The sequence below is a fragment of the Coregonus lavaretus genome (genome assembly GCF_964263955.1).
Source record: "Coregonus lavaretus genome assembly, chromosome: 26".
Taxonomy (NCBI): domain Eukaryota; kingdom Metazoa; phylum Chordata; class Actinopteri; order Salmoniformes; family Salmonidae; genus Coregonus; species Coregonus lavaretus.
In genome coordinates, this window is record NC_140013.1 from 25,785,563 (window position 1) to 25,806,054 (window position 20,492).

A 20,492-nucleotide genomic window follows, 5' to 3' on the forward strand; every position below is an offset into this window, starting at 1 on the left:
ACAAATGTAAAAGTTGGTTGAATTCTAAGGCAAGAGCACCAGCCTCTGCCAAATGGACACATTAATACACTCAGAGATAGCCTATAGGCCAATGCAGCAGTAAGCTTAACTTCATCAACTAAGTAAAAACACATAGGCCTAAAGCCGACAAATAAAAACAGGAGAAAAGATACTGATGAAAATTAATCTCTCTACTCCGCCTGTCTTCCTCCCTTTCTATCTGTCTTGACTTGAGCTGTCACTAGCGAATTTGCAACACAACTAGCCTATTCCGGGCATTCAAGTTTCCCGCACCAGTGAGCTCGAGACGGACATGTTTAATTTTATTTTTTATGTCGTTTCACTTGATATATGGAATCATCATGATATTTAGCTTTTTTCACACTGAGGCTTGGTGATTGAGGCCGGGAGTGTTGGAAATATTTTTTTTAAATACTGAGGAACTATCATTCGCAATGGATGTAATTAAAAAAAAAAAATTAAAAAAACACTTGACTTACCATGGAAGGTGAAAAAATTAAAAGATGGCTGAGAAGATCAGCATATTAGTGATGGAGGTGGTGAGTTATGACAAATCAGAAATCAGACATTGCCAAATGGGCACTTTCCTACTTTTGCACGCAGCAGGCCAGGTAGGCCTACTTCTGTGCTTGCTCAGGCGTGCTCCCTCAAAACCAGACACATTCTCATTGCTCACATGGAGCACTCCAAACAAATGAAAACATTTACAAAACTCGTAATGGTTATGACATAAACCAAAACTTGTTCTCACAAGTGTAGCAGGTTGTGATCTCTGCTAAAAACGTTTCCAGTCCGAGAAGAACTGTAAATGACTAATTAGTACATATAACATAAATTAATGTAACCAAATTATGGGGGATTAACTGTACATTTCCTAGGCCTACTAATGACATATGTAATGGGGAATTGATTAAAAAGAAAAGTACAATCAAAGGGCAAACAATTCACACGAAACACTGAATACAATGAATGCGGAAGAATTGCTGGGAGACAGCAAGAGCGCATTCTGGAGTGCTTAGTACATGCATTCTGGAGAGAGGTGCCATGTCTTCGCCATACACCCCCCCCCCCCCCTTCTTGTTGCAACATTTTACATTATACTCAAGCATCTAAAATATGTGTAAATATAATGTGTCTTATCACTGACAGCCACAACCCAAATCAGCTAGACCTATTGTCAAGCACACTACCCAAATGGAGGTCTTCCCAAATAGGCATAGGCCTACACACTTGTGATTTGAAACAATCCACAGCTATAATTTTAATAAAGCGAATGATCCTCTGTGGCTAAGTCATGCTCCTTGGTGAAGTATTTTGAATGATTTTATTTTGACAGGAGTAATTACATAATTTTGGCAAAACAAATTTACTTTAGGGGAATCCAGCATCCTAAAAGCCAATTTATGCTTGATCCGAAAATGTGGTTGGAGGCTCCGTATGGAGGGTGTGACGCAATTGCAGCGCCTCTGGAGGCATGCATAGCCCAACTGGAGCTGTGCGCCTCCCAAATGTAGTAACAATGTGGAGGGCTCCTTATAGCTCCACATTGACATGATTGGTTGGCGGTAGGTGGGGGCGGGAGATCCTGTATAAACACAAACTCACTTCCTTCACAACAGCCCTGCACTGCTCCGCTAAGCACCTAAAGTATGAATGCCCTGACTTCTGCAGAGGCCCTATCACCATAAATGCTGCAAGGCCAATGTAGACGTCGGATTGACCTTTAACAATGCACCCGCCAATTTACCTTTCCAATTCGCAATTGGCTGAAACCAAAGATCTGTATATAATGACGAGTTTGTCATGTCTCCGCCCCAAACAATGGGAGTCTTTGTCGCAAAGGCAGGTGACAAGCTTAGGTCTGCTTATTACGCCCATAGAAACGCATTGGGCTAAAAGGAGCAGCATGGTCAATCCGACATCTGCATTGGCCATGCAGCAATGCAGATATCCCGTAGCAGAGCAGAGCTGTTGTCAAGGAAGTGAGTTTGTTTATATAGGACCTCCCGCCCTCACCTGTCAACCAATCATGTCACTGCGGAGCTATACGAAGCCCTCCGCGTCACACCATCCATACAGCGCCGCCGACCACATTTTCGGATGAAGCATAAATTGTCTCTTATTCTGGACACATTTTGGCGAGAGTGAGCCCTCTCGCTTCGCCTTTTCCTCTCTGCTGAAACTATGTCACAGAGATAGCATACGAGTGAGCAAAACAGCACCCCTCTATATATAGCCCATGTATCTGATGCTGTCTTGCCAGAAATAGTATGACATGCCATACTCTTTTGGTCCAGACAGCATCAGATACATGGTCTACACATACTGAGACAGAGGGGCACTGTTTCGCTCGCTCGGGTGCTTTAACTTAGATTGATGAGTCTTTCTGTCGGCGCGCATCTTGGTCAAATAAATGATAAATATTTCAATATTGTATTTGGACGGGAAAGGAGGTACGGTAGGGCGGGCCAGGCCCCCTAAGGCCCGCCCATAACGCCGGACCTGGGGGGAAAGAAGTAATACGGTCTACAATACTTTATGCATAACTAATATGATCTGTCTAGAACTCTTAAAATCCATGACTTTTAAGATGTGTTTTCAGAGTTTCCTTTAAAGAAAAACTCTTTCCACACTTGGAGCACTGGTGAGCTTTCTCACCTGTGTGAATTAACATGTGTCTTTTAAGTTCCCTGAGAATGACAAAACGTTTTGTGCACAGGGTGCAGGGGTATGGACGCTCCCCTGTGTGAAATCTTCGTATATGAATCTGAAGATGGCATGCTGCTTTGAAACCCCTTCCGCAATGTTCACAGGTGTAGGGGCATTCTCCTGTGTGTGATCGTGTGTGCAGCCTCAGTTCTCCTGAGCTAAGGAATGCCTTACCACAGATGCTACATAAATAGTTTTTCTCCCCTGCATGCATCCGCATGTGTCTTGCTAGATGTTGGACAGATGTCTTCCCACAAATGGTGCAAGAGTAGGGACGCTCCCCAGTGTGTGTGCGTACATGCATTTTGAGTGAATATGCACACATGAATCTCCGGTCACAGTGAGAGCATTTGAATGGTCTTTCCCCTGTGTGAGCTCGCTGATGTCTTTTCAGACCTAATCTGGTAGAAAATCTTCTCTCACACTGGTTACAACAGAATGGAAATGTGTGAATTCTTATATGTTTTTTCAGGGAGTTGAGGTTTTGGTAAACATTCCCACAATGAGGGCAGCTTAGAGTCATGTTATTGGGTCTATAGGGGATCTTGTTTGTGCTTGAGGGAAGGTTTTCAGTCCCAGATTCTTCAGAGTGTTGACGCTTCCGTTCATCTCCTTGGTGCTTAGTCCTGATGTGCTGGTGAAGTAGTTTTGTGCTGCGTGTAGGATGGGAATTATCAGTCCCAGATTCTTTAGAGCGTAGAAGCTTCCGGTCCTCTCCTCGATGCCTAATCCTGATGTGCTGGTGGAGTTTTGCCATATCACTGTGAGAGAATGGGCAGAGGGAGCAGGCGAGGACCTGGGATGACATGTCACTATTCAATCCTGCAATGACAAGATCAGGAGGACAGATTGCTTAAGAAGTGATGTTCTGCCCGGATGAATGAATTACCATTTGACAAAGCAATTTTAGTAACACTACATTGAACAGCTTGCTGATTACCAGGTATTTACTTACAAAGTACATAAAATAAGATAAGCATTATGATGTTAGTCATTAGGCAAAGAACACAAGGACATACCAATTGTTATCAATAATTTACAGATTCTGTTAATCATTTCCAAGTTGCTAATTACCATGAGGTACCAATTGTTACAAAGTAATTTCATTTTAAATACCAGATAAATAACAGTGATAATAGGGCTGTAAAACAAAGTCAAATATTTTAGTAATAACTTGAATGTCGTTACCGTTGCTGGGTACTGGGATACACGGATCAGAGGTCTCTGCAGGTAAAACATTAATCTGTTCTTGTTGCTCTAAATACATTTTTTCTTCATTTCTTTCATTGTAGTCTTTATTTTCCCAGTTCTCTTCAGTCTGCCTATCTTCTTCCTCCTCCTCTCTGCCCCCATTAGATGGTCCTTCTCTCTCTTCTCCATCTCCTACTCGCTCTGTCCCATTCTTGAAGCATTCATCTCCATCTGAGCATGACCTTGTTTTGTCAGAGACTACCTGCTCAGAGCTAATGACAACTCTTATTGTTGGAGGGAGGGACAGTGTGGACAGGATGGTATCTGCAGTGTAGTAAGAGAAATAACCTAGGAAAGAGAACATATTGATCAAATAAGTTACACTCTTGCCATACATCGTCTTCCACTACTTACCAGACAAACAATTTAACATACTCAGTAACAAATACATCATTCTGGTTGGAGACTTACTCTTTTTCAGGTTTCCTTGATGCTGATGGTGCTGCAGAAGGGTCTTCAGCTCTTCAGCATCAAAGATGGTGTTTCCACATTCCTCCAAGACAGAGGCGGCAGCACCGAGCCATGCTGCTGTCTGAGGAGCAGGGAAAATAGCACATTTTCTATTTCAGTCTGGGGGAGGGTTATGTAATTTGTAATCGATTGTATTTCAATATTTTTCAGCACTTTAGATGACATTGAATTCAACGCTGTGTATCATTGGTATGCATCCTTTGCTCCCTTCTCTGCATGCCAGAGCCTAGTGCATTGGGTAGGTGTTTTCCTTTAGCTCACATTCCATAGTTCTCAGGCCCACATTTTTTAAAACAGTGATCAGCGGTTAATACTTAAACTTAAATGGGCAGAACTGCAATGTTTTAATCTGCACCTGTGTGAAGTCTGGTACAGGTAGCAGCTCCTCCAGTCTGGAGAGGAACTCCCATACCAGTACCTGCAGTGCTGTGTCATACCGAGGGCCGTAGTGTACTGGCAACACCTCCTGAAAAATTGATAATTTAACACACAATAAGTCCGGTGGCAATGGCTTTCGGGGGTCATTTGTTGTGTGGAATAGTCTGCAATCATCTCCTGGTAATGCGGGCAATTAACAATGTCAATAATAGCAACACTTGGCTTGGACGTGACTGCTGTGCCAAAAAAAGACACTTACAGATGCATTAAATACGCACCTGAAGGTTGTGAGTATTACCAGTTGTGAGACAAAGATCTCTTACCTGAAAGAAGTGCTCCCTCTCAGAAGGGTCTTCCAGCAGGGTTTGGACCAACTCCACAAAGTTAGACTCTGTAGCCTCCAACTCATCATCATTACTCTGTCAGTAAGCATAAACAAACAAAACAAATGACATCGGACATGAACTCAACCTCAACATATGGGCTGAAAACATCTTAAAAACATATTTGCTTCACTTTAAAATGTTGCCAAAATAAGTTAACGTACCTCTTTGTGTACAGCGTATTCTGTCAAATAATGGATTTTGTCCAGGTGAGGCTGAATGGTCACGAGGTCAGCTGTGCTCTCATTGCGACATAACTCCAGAACCAGCTGAAAAAGAGGTAGAAGTGAGAGGCAGCCCCAGGGGAAAACGTACTATTTGCAGCTAGTAGCTGCCCATACTTTATCAGAATCCTCTGCATTTCCACCTCTCTCACCCTTGCTCTCAGACCCAGGAGGAGTTGGGTCCTCTGCCTGGAACTCAGCAGCTCTGGAACCATCTCTGTCACCAAAGTCACAAACTCCTCCAGCTTCCCATAATGCTTTACAATATGCTGCTGAGCCACTTGCCACATGAATGCTGACATCAAGCGTAATGGTGGAGCAAGGAGACGCAGCGAGGACAGAGTTAAACTGGGACCTACATTGGGAAACACAAACAAGAAAATATTATAGAGTAAAAGCCAATGGCATATTGGAAATACTGTAGGTGTGTTATAACATATATTTTTTTATCTAGCAAGAGATTCGGAAACTATCCAGCATCAGCAACTAGCTATTTAGCCAGCCAGTCACCATTGAGAAAGCCCTCACACAAACTACAAGAATGTACACAGTAAAAGTTAACTTACCAGAGTCTTCTGCACCTGGCAAAGAATAAGCCTGTGTTTTTGTTTGGTGAGTGAGGACACTATCGATGATGGCAAAACAGCTTTCTTCAAGATAGATGGAACCACTCATGTTGTCGTCATCCTTGAGTTTTCTGTATTCCTGTTTCAGCTTTTTTAACTTTTCTCTGCATTGCTTCGACGTCCTGTTAAATCCGAGGGCAGCGAACTCTGAACTAAATTTGGCGTAGACGTGCTCATTTTTATAAGAGAGAAGCTGCTTCTGAACTCTCTCATCTGCCCAGAGTGTTAACAATGTGTGAACCTCCTGCAAAGTCCAGCGGTATCCAGATTCCTCTGTGAAAGAACCGCATCAGTTGAAAGCAGTCAGAAACTGGAAAACAATATTAGCTAGCAAGCTTCCGGTACGGTTTATGAAAAACGTATAGCTACTAGATCAGTATTTCTCATCTTCTGGCTGTTGCTGACTGGTCCCTCAGATGATGCTGTACTAGACAACTTACCATAATCTTCCACTTCTTGCGGGGAATCGGATTGAGTCGACTCCAGCAGCATAGTAGCTGAATGTATCACCTCAGCCCCTGAAGTTCCTGGTTGGTGACCAAAGAGACTATGGACCTCATCAGGTGTCCAACTGGATGAAGATTGTTCTGTGGAAGCAACAGCTCAGTTGACAGTACTCCCACTATCAATATTTACTACCAAACTTGCGGTAACGGGCAAAGTAACTGTGTTAAAATTGTGTATTAGATTCTGTACTAGACAACTTACCAGAATCTTCAATTTCTTGTTGGGAATCAGGCGACTCCAAAAGCTTTGCCTCTGAATTTATCACCCCAGACACCAAAGTACTTGGTTGGTGACAGAGGACTCTATCCATGATGGCAAACCATCTTTCCCTATGATGGTTGGAACCACTCTTGTTATGGTCAAACTTGATTATTCTATATTCCTGTCTCAGCTTCTTTAGTTTGTCTCTGCACTGCCTTGAAGTCTTCTTAAATCCGAGGACGGCGAGCTCTGAACTAAATGTGGCATAGACATGCTCGTTTTTATAGGCGAGAAGCTGCTCTTGAACACTCTCATCAGCCCAGAGTGTTAACAATGCATGGACCTCCTGAGACGTCCAGCTGTATCCCGATTTTTCTGTGAAAGAATCACATCAGTTGAAAGCGAGTAAACAATATTAGCTAGCAAGTTTACAGTACGGTTTATGAAAAACGTGTACTAGATAAGTGTTTTTCAACTTCTGGCTAATACTGGCCGGTCCCTCAGATGGTTAGCAGACATTGACTTAGTTAGCTAGTAGTAGTAAGCTAGTTTCAACCCAAGCAGTTTCCCAAGGAAGAGAAACAAATCTTTCTAATCCCTGTTACAAAAAAGGTTGAGAAAGACTGTCCTAGATAATTTACCATAAGGTTCCTCTTTTACAGGGGAATCCGGTTGAGTCGACTCCAGCAGCATAGTAGCTGAATGTATCACCTCAGCCCCTGAAGTTCCTGGTTGGTGACCAAGGAGACCATGGACCTCATCAGGTGTCCAACTGGATGCAGATTGGTCTGTGGAAGCAACAGCTCAGTTGACAGTTCTCACATAATCAATATTAACTACCGAGCTTGTGGTAACAGGCCAAGTTACTGTACGAGACGACCTACCAGAATCCTCAATTTCTTGAGGGGAATCAGGTTGAGTCGACTCCAAAAGCTTTGCATCTGAATATATCACCCCAGACTCCAAAGTACTTGGTTGGTGACAGAGGACACTATCAATGATGGCAAACCATCTTTCTCCACGGTGGTTGGAACCACTCTTGTTATCCTTGATTTTTTTGTATTCCTGTTTCAGCTTTTTTAGTTTGTCTCTGCATTGCTTCGATGTCCTGTTACATCCGATGGCAGCGAGCGCTGAACTCAATTTGGCATAGACGTGCTCATTTTTATAGGAGAGAAGCTGCTTCTGAACACTACCGTCTGCCCAGTGTGTTAACAATGCCTGAACCTCCTTAGACGACCAGTGGTATCCAGATTCCTCTATGAAAGAACGACATCAGTTGAAATCAGCCAGAAACTGGTAAACAATATTACCTTGCAAGCTTACAGTGCGGTTTATGAAGAATGTGTACTAGATAATTGTTTCTCAACTTCTGGTCATTACTGGCCAGTCCCTCAGACGGTTAGCAGACATTGAGTCGGTAGGCTAGTAGTGGTAAAATAGTTTCAATCCAAGCAGTCCCCCAAGGAAGAGTAACAAATGTGGCTAATCTGGTACAAAAAGGGTTGAGAAAGACTGTACTAACTAGATAACTTACCAGAATGTTCCTCTACTACAGGGGAATCAGGTTGAGTCGACTCCAGCAGCATAGTAGCTGAATGTATCACCTCAGCCCCTAAAGTTCCTGGTTGGTGACCAAGGAGACCATGGACCTCGTCAGGTGTCCAAATGGATGAAGATTTGTCTGTGGAAGCAACGGCTCAGTTGGCAGTACTAACACAAACAGACAAACATAGCTAATTACCAAGTTTGCAGTATTTGTATTTTTGTATTATATATTTTTTATTAGGGATCCCCATTACTCTTGCTGGGGTCCAAACACCTTAAGGCACTTACATTACACATAAAACAACAGATGAAACAGTACATCATATAACACTGTCACACCACCACAACACAAAATGTATGATACCTCCATACAACAATATTACAATGTACGTGTGTAGAGTGGGTGTGCTAGCGCCTGTGTGCGTATGCGTGTATCTGTACTGGTGTGTGTCTCTTCACAGTCCCCCTATTCCATAAGGTGTATTTTTATCTGTTTAAAAAAAAAAATCTGATTCTACTGCTTGCATCAGTTACCTGATGTGGAATAGAGTTCCATGTAGTCATGGCTCTACGTAGTACTATGCGCCTTCCATAGTCTGTTCTGGACTTGGGGATTGTGAAGAGACGTCTGGTGGCATGTCTTGTGGGGTATGCATGGGTGTAATTTAAAAACAGACAGCTCGGTGCATTCAGCTTGTCAACACTAATTACAAAGACAAGTAGTGATGAAGTCAATCTCTCCTCCACTTTGAGCCATGAGAGATTGACATGCATATCATTAATGTTGCTACCATGTTGTTGTGTTGCTACCATGTTGTGTTGCTACCTTGCTGTGTTGTCGTGTGTTGCTGCCATGCTATGTTGTTGTCTTAGGTCTCTCTTTATGTAGTGTTGTCTCTCTTGTTGCGATGTGTGTTTGGTCCTATATTTATATTTATTTATTTTTTTAATCCCAGCCCCCGTCCCCGCAGGAGGCCTTTTGGTAGGCCGTCATTGTAAATAAGAATTTGTTCTTAACTGACTTGCCTAGTTACATAAAGGTTAAATAAATAAAATAAAACATTTAAGGGCCAGCCGTGCTGCCCTGTTCCGAACCAATTGTAATGTTCCCAAGTCCCTTTTTGTGGCACCTGACCACACGACTGAACAGTAGTCCAGGTGCGACAAAACTAGGGCCTGTAGGACCTGCGTTGTTAAGAAGGCAGAGCAGCGCTTTATTATGGACAGACTTCTCCCAATCTTAGCTGCTGTTGTATCAACATGTTTTGACCATGACAGTTTACAATCCAGCGTTACTCCAAGCAGTTTAGTCACCTCAACTTGCTCAATTTCCACATTATTCATTACATGATTTAGTTGAGATTTTGGGTTTAGTGAATGATTTGTCCCAAATACAATGCTTTTAGTTTCAAATATTTAGGACTAACTTATTCCTTGCCACCCATTCTGAAACTAACTGCAGCTCTTTGTTAAGGGTTGCAGTCATTTCAGTCGCTGTAGTAGCTGACATGTATAGTGTTGAGTCATCCGCATACATAGAAACACTGGCTTTACTCAAAGCCAGTGGCATGTCATTAGTAAAGATTGAAAAAAGTAAGGGGCCTAGACAGCTGCCCTGGGGAATTCCTGATTCTACCTGGATTTTGTTGGAGAGGCTTCCATTAAAGACCACCCTCTATGTTCTGTTAGACAGGTAACTCTTTATCCACAATATAGCAGGGGGTGTAAAGCCATAACACATGCGTTTTTCCAGCAGTAGACTATGATCGATAATGTCAGAAGCCGCACTGAAGTCTAACAAAACAGCCCCCACAATCTTTTTATTATCAATTTCTCTCAGCCAATCATCATTTGTATAAGTGTTGTGCTTGTTGAATGTCCTTCTCTATAAGTGTGCTGAAAGTCTGTTGTCAATTAGTTTACTGTAAAATAGCATTGTATCTGGTCATTTTCCAAAAGTTTACTAAGGGTCGGTAACAGGCTGATTGGTCGACTATCTGAGCCAGTAAAGGGAGCTTTACTATTCTTAGGTAGCGGAATTACTTTTGCTTCCCTCCATGCCTGAGGGCACACACTTTCTAGTAGGCTTAAATTGAAGAAGACATGGCAAATAGGAGTGGCAATATCGTCCACTATTATCAGTAACTTTCCATCCAAGTTGTCAGACCCTGGTGGCTTGTTATTGTTGATAGACAACTATTCTTTCACCTCTTCCACACTCACTATACGGAATTCAAAATTACAATGCTTGTCTTTCATAATTTGATCAGTTATACTTGGATGTGTAGTGTCAGCATGTTGCTGTCATGCCTAAGTTTGCTAATCTTGCAAATTAAAAAAATCATTAAAGTAATTGTCAATATCAGTGGGTTTTGTGATGAATGAGCCATCTGATTCAATGTATGATGGAGCTGAGTTTGTTACTGTGTTAAAAATGTGATTGAGAAGCTGCACGAGACAATCTACCAGAATCCTCCACTTCTTGCGGGGAATCGGGTTGAGTCGATTCCAAAAGCTTTGCATCTGAATTTATCACCCCAGACTCCAAAGTACTTGGTTGGTGACAGAGGACACTATCGATGATGGCAAACCATCTTTCTCCACGATGATTGGAACCACTCTTGTTATTGTCATCCTTGACTCTTCTATATTCCTGTTTCAGCTTTTTTAGTTTGTCTCTGCACTGTTTAGATGTCCTGTTAAATCCGAGGGCGGCGAGCTCTGAACTAAATTTGGCATAGACGTGCTCGTTTTTATAGGAGAGAAGCTGCTTCTGAACACTATCATTTGCCCAGAGTGTTAACAATGCCTGAACCTCCTTAGGCGACCAGTGGTATCCAGATTCCTCTGTGAAAGAACCACATCAGTTGAAAGCAGTCAGAAACTGGTAAACAATATTAGCTAGCAAGCTTACAGTACGGTTCATCAAAATGTGTACTAGATAAGTGTTTCTCAACTTCTGGCTATTACTGGTCAGTCCCTCAGATGGTTAGTAGACATCCATGCAAGTCCGCTAGCTGGCTCACAGTCCAAGCTTGCAGCGATTTCAAGACCCTGGTGCTTGCCTATTGGGCAGCAAGGGGAACCGCCCCTCCCTACCTTCAGGCTATGCTCAAACCCTACACCCCAACCGAGCACTGCCACCTCTGGTCTCTTGGCCCTCCCACCCCTGGCTAGCCCCTGGTACAAAAAAAGTTGAAAAACACTCTACTAGATAACTTACCAGTATGTTCCTCGTCTACAGCGGAATCAGGAGTCGATTCAAACAGTAGAGTAGTTGCAATTATCTCCCCAAACCCTGAGGCTTCTGATTGTTGACCATGGTCCTCATCAGGTGTCCAACTGGATGGAGATGTGTCTGTGAATACAACAGCACAGTTGACAGTACTCACACAAAGACAAACATAGTTAATTACCAAGCTTGTGGTAACAAAGTTAGTGTTAAACATGAGAACTAGATGCTGTACAACTTAACTTACTAAAATCTCCCATTTCTTGTTGGGAATCAGGCGACTCCAAAAGCTTGGCATCTGAATTTAACACCCCAGACTCCAAAGTACTTGGTTGGTGACAGAGGACACTATCAATGATGGCAAACCAACTCTCTTCACGATAGATGGAACCACTCATGTTATTGTTATCCTTGATTTTTTTGTATTCCTTTTTCAGTACTTGTATCTTTTGTCTGCACTGCTTTGTCGTCCTTTTAAAACCCAGGACGGCAAGCTCTGAACTAAATTTGGCATAGACGTGCTCGTTTTTATAGGAGAGGAGGTGCTTCTGAACTCTCTTATCTGCCCAGAGTGTTAACAATGCCTGAACCTCCTTAGACGACCAGTGGTATCCAGATTCCTCTGTGAAAGAACAGCATCAGTTGAAAGCAGTCAGAAACTTGTAAACAATATTAGCTAGCAAGTTTACAGTACGGTTTATGAAAAATGTGTACTAGATAAGTGTTCCTCAACTTCTGGCCATTACAGGCCAGTCCCTCAGATGGTTAGAGCTTACAAAGTCAGTTCTAATCCATTCCACAAACTTGTACTAGATGACGTACCATAATCTTCAGAGGAATCAGTCAACTCCAACAGCCTAGAAGCTGAAGTTCTCACCCCAGACCCTGAAGTTTGTGGAGGTTCATCAGGTGTCCAACTGGATGGTGATTTGTCTGTGAAAGCATCAGATCAGATAAACGCACACACAAACAACCAACCACTGGCTATTTCTGACCAGTGTGCTGTTAAGGTGCATTGCCAACAACCTTGTCGTATTAAAGTTCTCTATGTCATGTAGGCAATCTTCTGTACTTCATGTTTAACATTTACAATTTGGCCTATTTATGTGTATTCATGGTTAACAGTTCCCTTTGTCATTTAATGTGCCTGTATGCGCCTGGGTGGGGATTTTTTTGGAGCAACGTGCAAATTGAAGGAGTTCCACAGGCCACAATCAACAGCCTGATCAACTCTATGCAAAGGAGATGTGTTGCGCGGCATGAGGCAAATGGTGGTCACACCAGATACTGACTGGTTCTGATCCACGCCCCTACAACAGATGCATAGCTCTATTCCCAGTCATGTGAAATCCATAGATTAGGGCCTAATTAACTTTTCAATTGACTGATTTCCTTATATGAACTGTAACTCAGTAAAATCTTTGAAATTGTTGCATGTTGCATTTATATTTGTGTTCAGTGTAAATGAGATCTGTTTTTAATTTAATACATTTACAAACATTTCTAAAACAATGTTTTCACTTTGTCATTATGGGGTATTGTGTGTAGATGGGTGAATTCAAGCTGTAACACAAAAAAATGTGGAATTAGTCATGGGGTATGAATACTTTCTGAAGGCACTGTATACAGCGCATTCGGAAAGTATTCAGACCCCTTCTCCCACATTTTGTTGTGTTACAGCTTGAATTCACCCATCTACACACAATACCCCATAATGACAAAGCGAATAGAGTTTAGACATTTTTGCACATTTATTACAAATAAAAAACAGAAATGCCTTATTTACATAAATATTTAGACACTTTGCTATGAGATTCGAAATTGAGCTCAGGTGCATCCTGTTTCTATTGAACATCCTTGAGATGTTTCTACAACTTGGAGTCCACCTGTGGTAAATTCAATTGATTGGACATGATTTGGAAAGGCACACACCTGTCTATATAAGGTCCAACAGTTGACAGTACGTCAGAGCAAAAACCAAGCCATGAGGTCGAAGGAATTGTCCGTAGAGCTCTGAGACAGGATTATGTTGAGGCACAGATCTGGGGAAGGGTACCAAAAAATTTCTGCAGCATTGAAGGTCCCAAAGAACACAGTGGCCTCCATCATTCTTAAATGGAAGAAGTTTGGAACCACCAAGACTCTTCCTAGAGCTCGCCAGCCGGCCAAACTGCGCAATCGGGGGAGAAGGGCCTTGGTCAGGGAGGTGACCCAAAACCCGATGGTCACTCTGACAGAGCTCCAGACTTTCTCTGTGGAGGTGGGAGAACCTTCCAGAAGGACAACCATCTCTGCAGCACTCCAATCAGGCCTTTATGGTAGAGTGGCCAGACGGAAGCCACTCCTCAGTAAAAGGCACGACAGCCCGCTTGGAGTTCGCCAAAAGGCACTTAAAGGACTCTCAGACCATGAGAAACAAGATTATCTGGTCTGATGAAACCAAGATTGAACTCTTTGACCTGAATGCCAAGCGTCACGTCTGGAGGAAACCTGGCACCATCCCTACGGTGAAGCATGGTGGTGGCAGCATCATGCTGTGGGGATGTTTTTCAGCAGCAGGGACTGGGAGACTAGTCAGGATTGAGGAAAAGATTAACAGAGCGATCCTTGATGAAAACCTGCTCCAGAGCACTCAGGACCTCAGACTGGGGCGAAGGTTCACCTTCCAACAGGACAACAACCCTAAGCACACAGCCAAGACAACGCAGGAGTGACTTCGGGACAAGTCTCTGAATGTCCTTGAGTGGCCCAGCCAGAGTCCGGACTTGAACCTGATCGAACATCTCTGGAGAGACCTGAAAATAGCTGTGCAGCGACGCTCATTGACTCAGTACTGGTACCCTGTGTATATAGCCAAGTTATCGTTACGCATTGTGTATTTATTCCTTGTGTTATTATTTTTCAAAAAATGTAATTCTCTGCATCGATGGGAATGTCATATTTCAGTAATGTGATGGACATTTTTATGTTTGTGCTTTTCTATTTACCAATTTCTATGATCTATGTTTGTGCTTTTCTATAAACCAATTTCTGTGTTCATGCAAGTGACTGATTGAACGAATCCTCACTATCAGTGTCTGCAATTTGGCAGTACGCCCAGAACCTTGTTTAGAGAAAGGGATATCTCAGTTTCAAGGTCTCAACTTAGAGAGAAGAAGCCTTGTGAGGTATTGGTCTGTCACATGCATGAAGCAAACGTTAATGATTAATTAATTATGAATAAGCTAAATCATACAAATATGACTTGTCTGCAGTATATAAGAGAACTAACGGGACTGCCCCGTTAGAGCTTCTGACAGAAGTTCACTATGGTGCATTAAGTTTGTTGGAACCTCTCCAGCCCGCTGACAATAAACAAGGATTCATTTAAGATTGACTTTGTGTGTCCCTGTGTAAGAATTTCCACGACATGTAAGCATTTCACTGTTAGTCTACACTGGTTGTTTACGAAGCATGTGACAAATAAAATGTGATTTGAACACATTCCAAAAAATAACACTGGAGCTTTCATTAACATAATGACTGGATAAACTCTTGCTGCCCTTCCACCTAAGACTTACCCCACACCAGTGTGTTGCCAGTTTTTTATGTTAATGTGAGCTCTAGTGTAATTGTGTTTCCATCAGGAGAGTGACACTAAAGACTTGGGGCTTGCAGAATCAACAATCTCGGTCTGCATCATCAAGACAGTTGCTTTGTGAGGTGTTAAAACTCACAGTTCGCCATTGTTATGTAAATACCAGCTGAAACGTGTATGGAAAAAAGGGCCACTGGGCCAATACAGGAGCCTGGCCAATTTATTTTGACTGTGGACACCTCAGCCATGGAAACTTTTCCAAAGGAGCTTTGGGGAAGCATTAACATAGTAACAATAGCCTAAACTTGCGGCTGTTTGAGGCCAGACTGGTGATTTTGGAGTGAGGATTTATCTAGAAATGTAATAACAATTGAGCCCATCTATTCATCTCCACAAGCAACTGTTTGAATATTCAAACTTTGTTGTCGTCTCTGCACTTTTCAAGGCTAGTGTTCTCAAGTATAACCAGGGGTAACTAGCCATAACTAGCCACCTCGGCAGCAGGGCTAAAGCTTGTGTCCGAGGTTGTGTACAGGCTGCTATTTAGCCTTAAGAAGCAGATTTTCAACCAACCTTTACTTGCCGATGCTTTCGTCATTCTCGAAGTCACCGGTGTCTTAACTACGATGGCTAGTGCAGGGGGAATCCTTGAATTTAGAAAATGCTCTGTTATTAAATTAAATAAGTTTTTGCTCCATGAATCAATCCTACAATGTATACATTGCCATCTAATCTGTCTGATCCTCTCTCATTGATCGAGCCAGGGGTGTATTCATTTGTCAGATTCTGTTGCAAAAAACAAACATTTTGCAACGGAAACCTTTTACTCTAGGAAGCAACAGAGCAAACGTTTTGCAACGGAAATCATTCACGCCAAATGGAAAACTTTTTGGAACGAAAACGAGAGTTTCTATTGAAAAAATTCAGGTAGGTCCCTCCTTGTTATATTCTATTTGCTTCCTAGAGTAAACGGTTTCCGTTGCAAAATGTGTTTTTTTTGCAACAGAATCCGACTAATGAATACACCCCAGGTGAGTGTCATTCAAGGTGATGCTTGATTTCTGAGTCTCGCTCATGATGTGCAGCACTTTGGGTTGGACACCCACTTTGGGCTGGATCAATGAGAGAATATCACAAATATACAAGATGGCGGCGAATACATTGTTAGATTAATTCATGGAGTAAAAATGTAATTAATTTAATAACGGAGCATTTTCTAAATTCAAACGTTCCCCCTGCAACTGGCCATGGGAGTTGTGGTCTTCTGTAGCTCAATTGGTAGAGCATGGCGCTTGAAACGCCAGGGTAGTGGGTTCGATCCCCGGGACCACCCATACGTAAAAATGTGTGCACACATGACTGTAAGTCGCTTTGGATAAAAGCGTCTGCTAAATGGCATGTTATTTTTTTTGTTATTTTTAGAAGACAACGGTAACTTCCGATTTGAGAATGAAGAAAGTATCGGCAAGTAAAGGTTGGTCGAAAATCTGCTGCTTTTGGCTAATGCCACGTTCACGTTATGTCGGAAACTCAGAACCTCAGAGATTCTGATACTTCCCAAGTGGGAAACTTGGAGCTCAACGAGTTTCCAAGTCTGAAATGTCTGATTTTCCTAGTTCCGGAAATGTCTGAGTTTCCAACTTGACGTTCAAGTCATGTCGGAAACTCGGAAATACGACCTTCCTACTGGGAAAAACGCACATGAACGGCCTTCCAACTCTGAATTACAACTAGGAAACTTGGGTATGACCCCGATCTTTCCCACATGTTGAACTCTGACGTCACGCACCACTGGCAACAAACATTGCCGCAATTTCAGCTGTCAATAGAGTACCACAGTATGAGTCATAATACCCATAAAACCTAGCTGTCAAATTGTTCCAATCATTTTTCCTATAGGGGATTTTAGAAACAATTAAAATAAGGTATGCGTTTCGTGTAGGCTTACCCTGGCATGACGTTTTGATAACTGTGTAAATCTCTCTAGGACAAGGTGACTTTTATCAATATATTCGCCTTTATTTACCCCCAAAAAATGAAACGCTAATTAGCTGCTAATGTGGCTATCATAAGAACTACAAATGCCTTGATGATCTGGACGAGACTGCCGAATCGGGGCAAAGGTAAGAATCTCTGGATTAACTATCTAATGTTGGCTAAATGTAATAATGAATAAATTGGCTACATTTCTTTAAATGGACAATTCTGTGAACAGTCTTGTGCAAGTTTTAAATTGACAATAGCTGTTAGCAAAGGCCCTGTGTAGCTCAGTTGGTAGAGCAACGCCAGAGTTGCCGTCTGCTAAATGTATCTACTAGAGATGACGTGCAGGGATTTTTTGTTTTGCATGATGTCTACTTTGATGCTAATTTGCATTTTCGAATCAGAGTAAATAGAGACTAATACTTGCTCGAAAGAGACTTACAAGGTTATCAAAACGTCACACCAGGGTATGCCTAAACGAAACAAAGCCCTTATTTGAAGTGTTTCTAAAATCCCCTATGGGAAAAATGAATGGTGGGAAAATGATTGGAACCATTTTCCTGTTTGATCGCTAGGTTTTATGGGTATTATGACACCGTCACTGTGGGGCTCTATGGTGAGAATGGTTCTTGCGTTCCTTCTGAGCTCGTGAACGCTCCAAGTCGTTCTTCCGAAGTAGACAAAGTCGTTCCTCCAATCACTCTGACAAGACTACTGAGGAACCACCAAGTTAAAATGAACGTAAGTTATTTGCGTACGCTTCCTATGGGTTGATTCTGGTACTTTCAAGTGGGAATATCAGAGCTCATGTTTCGCCAACTAGTTTCCAAGTCGGACATTTCCGAGTTTCCTAGTTCCGACTAGTACGTGAACGCAGCAGCTAGCATCTGTACACGACCGCTGTTATCGGACCCTAAAGCAAATGAAGAAGAAAAATTACCGTTTTTTTGTGATCCGGTGGCTTTTCCACTTCTCAGTACTGGCTTTCTGTGTCGCTGTCCCAGCACAGCGTCCATGGCATCGAACCATGACGGTGGAAAATAACTCCAGCGGTCGGAACTGTTTGCCTTAATTTCTTTGTACTGACCCTTGAGTTTCTTTAGTTTGTCACGACATTGCTGGACGGTTCCCTTATAACCTAATTTGCGAAGGCGCACAAAGATCTCATGGTACACCTTGGCGGCACCTCGGTACTCAGAGTCAGACGAACGTAATGCACGCTGTATTGCCTCGTCTGACCATATTGAGACGATGGCATTCACCTCTTCCCCTGACCAGTGATAGCGGGACTCCGGCATTTTTTCTTTAGCTAGCTATCACCTCACCAACATACTGAGTACGGCAGGCTCTGGAGAGTGACAGAGGATGGAACGATGTGGTGGATTGTTTATTTCTGGTTCCACCGTCAACATCCGGCGTTATCCTATTAGCACGTCTACCCGTAACCCCGCCCAGTCCCTGATCACTAGGGGGCCAAGCTGGCGGGTGTGTTTGAACTCCATCACTGCAAATCGAGGAGTTTGTGAAATTGTCCTTTTCTTTTGTAACTGAACCCGTTTTCATTTATTGCAACAAAATATGATTACAATGCGACGTTCTGACGATTTTCATGGCAACTTTGTCACATTAGCAATGGCGCGAAATCTATCTGAACATATCTGATAGCCATTTAGCTGGATTGCAACGTCTGGGCAAAGATGTTTTATAACTAACCCATTGTTCTATCTGTGGTCTGGGATAGGCCTATTTCAGCCAACTATTTTGTAGTACATTTGATATTCAGTTGGCTAGCTACTTATCTGTATATAAATGCACATGTCAAGATGTTAGTATAAAGCAACCATGGCAAATCAAAGTTTATTGGTCGGGTACACAGTTTTGCAGATAATAATATAATAATAATATAATATATAATATGCCATTTAGCAGACGCTTTTATCCAAAGCGACTTAAAGTCATGCGTGCATACATTTTTTTGTGTGTGTATGGGTGGTCCCGGGGATCGAACCCACTACCTTGGCGTTACAAGCGCCGTGCTCTACCAGCTGAGCTACAGAGGACCACAGGTGCAGCGAAATGCTTGTTTCTAGCTCCAGCAATGTAACAATACAAACGTAATCAGAACGAACAATGTCAGAATATAAATAAATATATATGTGAATGGTGTGTATAGACCGTATATTAATAGAACATGTGTTTACAGCAGTAGCTATAGGATGAGCCATGACTAGAATACAGTGTAAACATTATTAAAGTGACCAGTAGCATGGTGGTGGAAAATGGTGTTTAATAAAGTACGCATATTTTCCCCGCCATAAAATCAAGTTAAGGAGGAAATCGAAGCCTTTGCAGCTTGAATTGAGAATGTTTTATGTACGAACCGGTCGCCCCACCCCAGTGGCGGCTCCTGAAAAAATTCTCAGGGGGGGGAATTTTTCTGATGATTTAGGTGACCTACACACATTTTAAAAAATATATGTCCAGCAACAACATGAAGACAGGGGCAGCATATAAGTCAATGCCAGAAGCATTTATTGACTGATCTCAAAAGTGTTGGCTTACAAAAGCAAAATAAGTTATCACAGTAAAAATAATCAAGGGTGTTCTTTCACATTCCTCAACACTGCATAAACAATATGCATTTCCATAAACAAATGAAATATCAGCTGAAAATACAGCATCTTGGTATTTGTTCAGATTGCAGGATCAACAAGAGCTTTTACCACATTTTTTGCCTCATGGTTGAATTGGAAATATGTGCACCTGAGCATAATTCACAACAAGCAAGCAGGAGCTTTTGATAGAGGCTACTGAAAACATTGATGCAAGTTATTGGTAATAAGAAATTTGTATAGACTTCCATATTCTGCCCTCTTGTATAGATTTGTGAAAATGAACAGTGATAGACATTTTGCCTGAAAACAGAATTTGAAAATAATTTCTAGAAAAGGTAAACACAGCTATCTGTATGGCTTTGTAAAAATGAACAACCATATTCTGGCCAATTGTATAGATTTGTAAATATGAACAACCATATTCTGGCCAATTGTATAGATTTGTAAAAATGAACATGAACAGATTTTTTATTTTTTTTTACTTTAAAAAAAAATGAAAAATAACTATTTTAAACAACATCAACTGTGAACTGATTTGGGCGTGTGTGTGTTAAAGAGACAGACAGGGAGGGACAAAGAGAGAGAGAGGCTACATTACTTGTACTGAAACTGTTCTCTTCTCTCTTTCAATGCAACAAAGCGGTCAATGACTTTCTCATTGAAATCAGGCATGCTGAGGACCAGTTCCCTCTCCATGGAAAGCATGGCCAGTGCATTCAGACGTTCCTGGCCCATTGAATTTCGCAGGAATGTCTTAACTCGTGTC

At 42.1% G+C, this 20,492-nt stretch overlaps 1 protein-coding gene across 1 annotated transcript in view; it reads right to left on the reverse strand.

The window, feature by feature from the left end:
- LOC311101960 (uncharacterized protein) overlaps window positions 1–18,515 on the reverse strand; it is a gene marked incomplete at its 3' end in the record, with an annotated part of 33,060 nt that extends 14,545 nt beyond the window's left edge. Inside the window, exons 1-11 of the mRNA XM_084143194.1 lie at window positions 18,052–18,515; window positions 12,374–12,484; window positions 11,799–12,173; window positions 11,543–11,677; window positions 8,309–8,455; window positions 7,743–8,030; window positions 6,004–6,336; window positions 5,590–5,792; window positions 5,378–5,482; window positions 5,154–5,249; window positions 4,808–4,918 (exon numbers count right to left, since the gene is read on the reverse strand). Coding sequence (XP_083999320.1) covers window positions 4,808–4,918; window positions 5,154–5,249; window positions 5,378–5,482; window positions 5,590–5,792; window positions 6,004–6,336; window positions 7,743–8,030; window positions 8,309–8,455; window positions 11,543–11,677; window positions 11,799–12,173; window positions 12,374–12,484; window positions 18,052–18,409 — 2,262 coding nt within the window. The 5' untranslated portion in view covers window positions 18,410–18,515. The remainder of the gene's footprint in view (window positions 1–4,807; window positions 4,919–5,153; window positions 5,250–5,377; window positions 5,483–5,589; window positions 5,793–6,003; window positions 6,337–7,742; window positions 8,031–8,308; window positions 8,456–11,542; window positions 11,678–11,798; window positions 12,174–12,373; window positions 12,485–18,051) is intronic.
- Window positions 18,516–20,492: the final 1,977 nt, after the last annotated feature.